This window comes from Eptatretus burgeri, chromosome 11, assembly GCF_056783735.1.
Source record: "Eptatretus burgeri isolate ZD-2024b chromosome 11, Ebu_testis_v1, whole genome shotgun sequence".
Lineage (NCBI taxonomy): Eukaryota > Metazoa > Chordata > Myxini > Myxiniformes > Myxinidae > Eptatretus > Eptatretus burgeri.
In genome coordinates, this window is record NC_140971.1 from 35,161,374 (window position 1) to 35,170,812 (window position 9,439).

General features: G+C 45.0%; 1 protein-coding gene across 1 annotated transcript; it reads left to right on the forward strand.

The window, feature by feature from the left end:
- Window positions 1-3,260: 3,260 nt before the first annotated feature.
- Window positions 3,261-9,324, forward strand: LOC147016849 (clarin-1-like). The gene is made up of 3 exons (XM_085845958.1): window positions 3,261-3,533; window positions 4,861-5,040; window positions 7,618-9,324. The coding sequence occupies exons 1-3, from the start codon at window positions 3,278-3,280 to the stop codon at window positions 7,902-7,904; spliced, it is 723 nt and encodes a 240-aa protein (XP_085702084.1). The 5' UTR covers window positions 3,261-3,277; the 3' UTR covers window positions 7,905-9,324.
- The last annotated feature ends 115 nt before the right edge of the window (window positions 9,325-9,439 follow it).

Genomic DNA, 9,439 nt, shown 5'->3' on the forward strand with positions numbered 1-9,439 from the left:
CTGCCCAACACCCTCTCATAGCGCGGCCCAGCGCGGAGCTCCCGTCCTCAAGCGATCCTCCAAGCCTCTGCGTAGCCGGATTACAGGCGCATGCCACTATGCCCGGTTATATATATATATACTTTACGATTTTTTTTCTCATTCTCCCACTTCGTTTGCTTTGTGATTTTTGAAGACCGTTCTTCTCGAAAATGGTGGTATTGTTTGAAATGTGGAAAATAAATCTGAATTGCTCCCCGAGCCGGGCTTCTCTCCACCTCGTGCTTGACCCACAGCCGCTTCATTCCCCAGGCACGCCGTTGACCTGGTACACCAGTACTTGTGCCGAAGCACCGATGCTCAGAGCTTTCGCCCTTCCCATCCTCTCCCGACATCTCTTCTTCATTGCCATTTTCTTTTCCAACAACAGTGTCGTCGACAGTCGCGTGTAGTGTGCAGCAATTTACGACAAAACGAGCTTACTACAAGATTCATCACCGAAAACATGTGCTTGTTTGTGCGCGGCGGGCTTTAGTATCCAGAACAAACTCACAATACCATGAATTTGATCCCAACATCGAGCGAGCCTTTAAACTTGGCTTTTCAAATTGGGAGATGACAGTTGTACCGACAAACAATGGAGCACACTAAAATGTAATCAATGAATAAAAAATGCTGTGATATGGCTGAAGGTGACAATGACTACGTGAAATGCACACAGGCAGGTCTGATGTTGCGCCTGAATGGGGCGAGCCACCCAACACGCACCAAACATGATCCACGATGCGCTGCAGAGTTTAAATCATGAATGAGGAGCGTTTGTTGACGGCGGGTCAGAGGGAACCGTCCAATCAGAGGTGGTGATTCGAACTTGGGGGCGTGGCCTCAGTGGCATTTTACTGATCCCAAGCTATGATTTGTTCATGAACCTTTTGATTCGTGAGTTTTATTATCTTTCCAAACGAAGTTTTTGCAAGATCTGTTACTTGGTAAGTTTTTTTTGTTTGTTTGTCTGTAATCATTGGATTTTTCACCTTTATATCACTCTGTCGAGCACAATTCTCATCGGAAACTCTTGTGGGTACACATATCGTAGTATTATTACAATACCCTTCAGCACACATAAAGGTCAAGGTCAAGGTCAAAGGTCAAGGTCACTTTGCGGAAAATAATGGAGGTCGACGAAACCCTTATTTTTGGAGTAATTTTAATCGAATCATCTCCAAACTTTATGGGAATGTAGTATATGGTCTGGCGCTCAGCTGATTAGTTTTTGGTGGCGATTGGCCTTGACCTTCATGGTTAGTGCCTGAGGTCAAACATATTTGACCCCGAGGTCAAATTTTCAAGTTTTAGGAACCATATCGTGTAGTACCTCAAATTGAACACCTCGATGAGTGCTTTCTAGATATGTCAAGCTTGAGACATTATGACGTCATTTGGTGACGTTATGAGGCAAACGCATATTTTTCATGGTTACTCTGTAGAACGATTCTCATCGGAATCTCTCGTAGGCAGATATTCCTCAAGGAGTCGCTCCTGGTGGATAGCAGCTCTGTTCACCTCAGTGTGACCTTAAATAAGTCACACGTGGTCACCTTTTGGCAAGATACGGGTCACCCTGCGGGTGACATTGGTTTTTTTTAACTCATCGTTTTGTTGTTTTTTTTTTTTGTTCTTACCCGATGGAATATAAATCGATGTTTATATCACAAGCTTAATTGGATTCATGAATTTAATTTACAGCGAGAGCGGTGAGGGACTAATCAAGTCCGAAGATTTACGACCCCCCCCCCACCCCCCACTGAGAGCTGCTGTTGCGGATCTCTTGGTTTGTGATCGTGCTCTGCGGAGAGAGCGCTCACCTCGTCATGGCTGTGGGTGACATCTCCGTGGCACCAGTTTGAAGATTTCCACCTCATGAAGTGAGTCCAACTGGGTGAGTTGCACGTGGTGTAAAGGTACGAATCCCAAATACAGGTATTTAGCAAAAAGCTATCTCGGCACCCCACCCTACCTCCCCAGACAGTTATGCTGTCTGAGCCCCTCCCCCATGGAAAAAATAGTCTGTCTGAGCCCCTCCCTCCCAGCTATTCTCTCTGAGCCCCTCCCCCATGGACAAATAGTCTGTCTGATCCCCCCCCACCCAGGTATTCTGTCTGAGCCCCCACCTCCTCCCCCCCCCTCCCTAGACAGTTAGTTATCAGTGGAGACCCCTACATTGGTTCATCTGGATTTTTGATTAGGAATCTTTCATGGGAATCCTTCAAGCGCTTCCAAACTAATCTCACCGCAACCGGACGATGACCTTGTATATTACAGGACAATAATCGAATTCATTTTGAAACATTCCATCTACAATTTTAAAATTATTGAGGAATGAAAAGGTTGTAGTTTTGGGAGATGAGGTGCTCAGTGATCAGTATTCACAATATTGTAACACTGATTCATCCTGGATGATGGAATCACAAATTCTCCACTGCGGGGCCTCAGTGGTGGTGAAACGATTGAAATGGAAATTCCAATGAAGGAGGGAATTGTAACTGACAATGAACAGACAAGAAATTTTTAAATAATATTTTAAATATTGGTGAGAAAAAGTGAATGTCCTCCCCCCCCCCCCCACCCCGAGCGGTTTGGCTCTCAAATCATTGGATTCAGCTCGAGCTGCATGAGATGTATTTTGGAATAAAACTGTTGAAAAAAATACTGCAATAAATACAACCATATCATACGTGTTAAAATACATTTTACAACAAATCGATGCAAACATGCTCGTACACACACCAACGTGTGTGTGTGTGTGTGTGTGTGTGTGTGTGTGTGTGTGTGTGTGTGTGTGTGTGTGTGTGTGTGTGTGTGTGTGTGTGTGTGTGTGTGTGTGTGTGTGTGTGTGTGTGTGTGTGTGTGTGTGTAAAAAATGTAACCATTAATACAATACAACCATCTCTGCGCTCGTCCTTCTCCCCCTTCCCTCCTGTATCACTTACTCTCCTCCCTTCTACAATTTATCTTTATTTTCTCAATCTGTTCCAGCTTCCATGCACACATAATAAAAAGATGGCCCCTTATTTGCCAATAAAGCACTGTTAACATCATGTGTGACATATTATTGCCCAAATTATTATTTCCATTCTCTTTTCAGGGGAGAGCTCTTTGAAAAGGAACCAATATCGTTTGATTCACAAATGTCAAACTTTACTCCGATGAACTCTATTATTAATTGTGATAAACCTCAAAGAGTCCACAAACCCACTCTCACCCTTAACCCTTACCTCATCCTCCATCCAGGCTTGGCATGTGGTGGGTCTGGCACCGAGTTCCACTCTCCGTGGCAGCTTTCCTGGCCCTGTGTGCCGCCATCTCACTTACGGTGGCCCTCAACGGGCCACCATGGCTGCAGAGCCGGCTACGCTGCCCTGACGCAGCCAATCTTGTTAATGCATCACAGCCTCATGAGCTGGAGGCTTTCACTGGCTGGATGGTACTTGGACCATGGCAAGGGTCCATGATGTGGCAATGTGGCCTTGGACCTCGATCCAGCGAAATACAATGTGGGTGAATTCTTTCATCTTTTACCATCAATCGAAGATGTCGTTATTTTTTTTTTCTGTGATTGTCTCGTGCTACCATAACATTGCTGCTCAAGCATTTTCTTTTCTACCTTCATTGCCCCACACCTCATGTTTATCCTCCTCTGGGGTCTTTGTACATTATCATATCAAAACACCACGTCCAAATTTGAGGTGAAGCCTCCTAATCTATGTGCATATTTCCCGACAATACAAAAGTCTGTGCTTTATGAAAAATATTTTGACATTTTTGGAAAATCTTTGACCATAGGTTGTGTAAATCTGACAGGATGATGCAGAGGTAGCACACTTACCTTTGAGCTGTCTCTTCTGGGTTTGATGCCTGACCCGACTACAAACTGCCACATTGGTGCTTTGCAGGCAATGCCTTGCACCAGAAACTTGTCCCTTGAGTGGAGGTTAAGCCAGGTGTCCCATCTGCTAGCCAGGGTTGGTGGACGTTAAATATCATACCGTGTCTTTTGTGAAGAGTAGGTGAGTTATCGCCGGAACCATAGACAAATTACTCACTTCTGCTATGAGCTACAAGGAGCACTGCATCAATGGCACAGCTAGCTCTCAGCAATGATGTGCTGCACATGAATGAAATAATTATTTTGCAGGTTCTGCGATGCAGCACCTCCTGCTGGAACCGCAACAGAATGACGTTTGAACATTGAAACTAGTTTGACGGCACTTTCCTCATTGACTCTCACTCTTTGGTTTAGCCGACCCTTTTAACATTGGTCTCAGGTTCATGGTTGAGCTTCTACATAAATCACATGCAGTATGAAGACCTGACCTTTACATGAACTACAATGACATTGATAAGCAATGGACAGATAGCATAGTCTGTGGGATTTGAACAATCATCTTCTTTCGTGTGGAGCACGCAGCTGTTGCTTTGCATCATTTGCTGGGGGGTGAAGCAGTGCTCCCTGCAGGTTAGAGCAGGAATTCGTAAGTTGTTCAGCTTACCGGTGATAACTCGCCTACCCTTCGCAAGATCTTTCATGTCCACCAACAATCGGTGATCGCAGACAGGTCATCCAATTTAACGGCGCACACAGCATCCTGTAAGACACCAGTATGGCAGTTTGTAGTTGGCTCTGGATTCCAATTCCGGCTCAGCAGCACAGAGCAGAGTGTGTGTACCTCTTGGCTATCCTGCCAAGTGCCAGCCATGGATATAAAGCTGGAATCCCAACATCGTGAGGTAAGTATTCAGATGGGAATGCTAAATAGGCCAACTGAAGTTCATAGTTTTTCTCACACCTTTGTTTACCTGCCCTGTTTCTCTTCTCCATAGTGTTTCCAGAGCTGGTGTGGCAATGCAACCCCGCATTCCATCTGCTGTCCCTATCATCAGCCGTGCTCGGAGGTGTTTTTGACGTTACTGGGACAGCACTGGCTCTGTGGAACATCTTTGGATCACCGACATTTACTATAGCAGGCCCAGCTGGGATTTACCTCTGCCTTTTGTTGAGTGGTATGTACTACTGTATAGGATAAAAAGAGGAAAAAGAGTTTGCTGCAATGCTGTTGATGTCCTCAAAATGCCTATGGCCTTGTTATGGTAAAATTAGAATTTTTTTTTAAATGTCATTCGGAGTTTACTATTTGTCTGCATTTTCAAAGCAGGTTTCTACCATTGGATACACTGTAAAGGTTTCTGCCACAGAACAGTTCTCTTCATCATACAGGTTGCAAAAAATGGTTAGAGTTGGGAAGACAATACTCAAAATGAAAGCACTACCATGTACCGCAGATTCCCACCAAGGCCAGATCAGGACCTGAGCCTTGCCTTGCTGGACAGTTGAACACCACACTGTTACAGGTTCCGGGGGTCATGTGGTCGTGAGGGGAGTAGTCGGAGCCGCTTCTCAGCCGGTGATTCTGAATCCCACGAGCCGCAGATCACTTCATGGCACGACGGGTTGCGAGGAAACCTCAGACGCCATCGGAGATGCTTAATTTAGGCAGGGCCGCTTTACCTTTACTTGGCCGCTTTACTCCGCTTTACCCGGCGTTGAGCTCCGCTTTACCTTTCCGGAAAATTAATTACCCCAGATGAGGAACCGTGCTCTCAACACCCCACTGCTATCAATCAATAATGGCCGAGCGATTCCGTAAGTGGGACGTTGGCTCATCACTCGCCATAACGGAACGGTTGGGCAGAACTCCTTCTCTCTAGAATACACTATAGTCTAACCAATGGAGAAAAGATGATCGGGCAGTTTGCAAAGTTTTTATAAATATCAAGAGGACAAGTATTTATAGGCAAAACAGTTCACAAGAGAAAGACCTTACCCCTTAAGCACATCAGCCCACTTATTCAGTCATGTTTCTACACACATAGGCACCTCATCCACTCCGGGAAATGAAAGGAGGGGTGATAGAGAGAGAAGAAAGTGCGGCTTGTTGGCGACCCTTCACTCACTTGATGTAAGCCTACTGGCTTACGTTGGTCTCAACGTGAAACATGGAGGGGGAGAGAGAAGGGGAGGGGGGTCATAATGTGGTGCGCCGTGTGGGGAGAGATGTGGGTGAATGTTTGTGATGCGACAGAGCAAATCATGAATGCGAGTCAATAACCCAGCCCTGAACCGGTCGAGGGTGTAATCATTGAATACTCTGTGCATTCTAAGTGAATGAATTAGAAGTAGGGTAAGAAAGAGAGAAAGAGACTGTGAGTTAGTGTGTCAGCCGGCATGTCCAGGGATGCTCCACAGCTTGTCAAGTCTCTGCACCACGGTACCAGTCTGTTCCTCCTCACAGAGGCTCCGCCTTAGCTCCTTGACTTTCCAAGGACACCTACCATCCATGAGTCTGAGAATTCTCCTGCCTATAAAGTTCCATAGGGAGGCGTGGTTCTGGGGCCCACCCCCTTGAGTGCAGCTTGAGCTTTGGCAGTTCCGTCTCCCCATGAGTGCACCCCTGTTGCCATGCTGCGCTCATTGGCTAAGCTCATGGTTTGACAATGAAGCTCACACCCAAGCTCGCCCCTCCGTGGTGCTTCATTCTGCTATTGCTTGCCCATTGATGAGATTCCCTCTCCCGGCCCACTGTGAATGATGTGCTTTATGATGCGCTGCCTTTGATTTTTATTGAGTTGTCATGTGGGTTTTGTGACGTGCAATGTTGTGTGTTGCAATTGTGTGTATAGATGCGCTGCAAAGAGGTGGAGAGATAGAGATAGAGATAGAGATAGATTGGTTGGGAGAGAGATAAGAAGAGAGGGGATTTAGGAAGAGAAGAATTACAAAGGGAGTTCGAATCTGCTACACAAACACAACGCATTTCCCTGTCCACTGATATGAGGGGAGAGGTAATTTAGCTAAACAAAATTGCTACAGGTGTACATCTACACTAGGGAACTCTTGCGTGTTGGATGTGTCTCCCCGGGGTCTTCCGAAACCGCAACAATATGATGGTTTTTCCCATTTGAAAGTTGTGGTATAGTTCAGTGTTTTATATTTTGCAAATGTAGGAACAAATTACCATATGTCTCACTTTGAGGGGTCAGCCTAGGACAGCTTCAGTGCTGTTGCAATTGTCTCATGGTAAGGATTATACTGGGAGGGGTGGGGGGGAGGTATTACCATTGTCTTCCCAACAATAGCCAGAGCACTAAGAGCAGGAATTTGTAATTTGTTCAGAATATCAGCAATAACCTCCCTACTCTTCATCAAAAGACTTTTAATCTTTTACTTCTTCCACATTAATGCGAGCAAATAGGACACCTGGCCTAACGTCCATCCGAGGAACGGCGCACTTTCTTATACAACTCCCAGCCTATGAAGCACGGATCTGGACAGTTGTATAGTCGGGTCAGAGGACAACTCAAAGATAAGTGCACTACCTTTGCACCAGAGCAACTACTTCATTAATTTGTTTGGTTTTTAAAGTGAAGAGTGAAATCTTTTTCATAACTTGAAATGAAATAATTTTTATTCTCAACCACTCAACAAGGTATTTGAGATTTATTTCATTATTGCAGGTGAGAGATGTGATTGCTCTCAATTTGCTTGCATTGACTGTGTGTTCCACTTGTCTGACCTCCCAGTTGTATTTCCATCGATGTCTCTCATCTTGCTCTGGGCATCCGCCTCACTGGCAGGATTGATGTCAAAGGTCGCCAACGCCCCACCTCCACCGCCCCATCCACTTGTGCCTTCTGGAGTGCAAGCAGCATCCGGCACCTGGTTGGTGTTAGCTGGTGGAATCGTACCATCCCTCCTCGCTGCTTTTTCTGTCTGGGCCTCGGGGATGCCCCCACCACTTCCGCGAGCTCAAAAGCCTCCACCTCCACTCGACCGCCCACACCCTGCTCTGCCAGAGCTATTGTACTGAGCTAGATGCTGTTTTATAATTTCAAAGACGTAAACTCAGGTTTACAAATCGTGGTCAAAACCTAGGAACATTTCATTTTACATCGCAGAAGGTTAGAAATGGTAGAGATGGTCATCACTATATAATGGACACCAATTTGAATGGTCATTGGTTTCAGAAAGTCACTACTACGAAGGACATCCTGAAATTACAATTATGTCTAGCCTGTTTAGCGTTTGCTTATGAGCAATTTCCTTATTTATTTAAAAGCCCATATACTGCTCATTCGTTGATAGTCTATCTAATGCCCTTGTGATTGATGTGAAAGTATGTGCTGACATCTCCTAAAGTCCTTATCCTACACGTGATAAATAAGTCTATACGAGCCTTAGTTTACTGTCGAAAAAGAAATACCAGCTGAAGAATAGCCTAGGAGACGAATATTATTGGGTTTAATGACAAATACCAACGAGTTCCTTTCCCTCCATCATCCGCAATCACACATGGAAACAGAGTGTCCTTCCAGATTATTTACAGTTGTCTCATCAGAGGATGTGGGAGACTTTGTAGATCTCGATGCAGCATTGCCGATCTCTATCTATTGTTCTTCAAAATCCCACGACTGCAGACGTTCCTTGATCCTCCTCCGCTGTTTGAACCTGCTCAAATTGGACAAGGTGCTCCAGTTTGAGTAGCAACAGCTTCGAAGAAACACCTCAATGTGCATGATCTGCTGATTCTGGTATGACAAGTTTGATCAAAATCAGTTCTATTTCTGGGATGTGATATTATCAAGTTTTCTTCTTCCCTCAATCATACTTGCATTATAGCTACAGTACTTCCATACCTCCCAATGATTATTCCTAGTTTTATACTTTCTTAGCTCCTGTTCACTTCTGATTTCCTTCTGTCATGTTTTCAATTCCTGAATTCAGACTTCTCTTGTTCCTCCCACTTAATAAATAAATAAATAAAAACGACCTGTTTTTATTGACGCATGTAAAGTTTGTTTGTTACAAAGATTGAGAGGTCGATAATCCACGTTAAGTCACCAATTTCATTTGGTGCGATTTCCCAAGGAGAAGAAGGATGGATGGACTCAGGGCTGTCAAGAGGCCAGCTGGAGGTTTGCACACTCAGCTATCCCGCCCGGGTTTGAATCCCGAACTATAAACGAGCTACAAACTGTTATCCTGGTGTTTCACAGGCAGGGTGATTCATCAATGTGTGTGTGTGAATTATTATTATTTCCCATGTAGCCTGTGGTACTGGTTGCGTTATTTTCTGGAATCGCACCTGTGCTGCTGATACATTACTCCTGTTACCATTAGGCTGGTACTCGTTTTGCCGACCTCGGAAGGATGAAAGGCTGAGTCAACCCACGTGGTGTTCCCATCGTGTGCTGCCTTTTTGGCTGCTGGTTGTGGAGCTGCTGATGCGATCGTTGCCATGGAAGTGAATGAAAATACACCCAACATGGCGGCGCGCACGGCATTATGGGATGACTTTGAAAACCCTCAACATAGTAATTTTTTTTTAATTTTATATCACTTAAG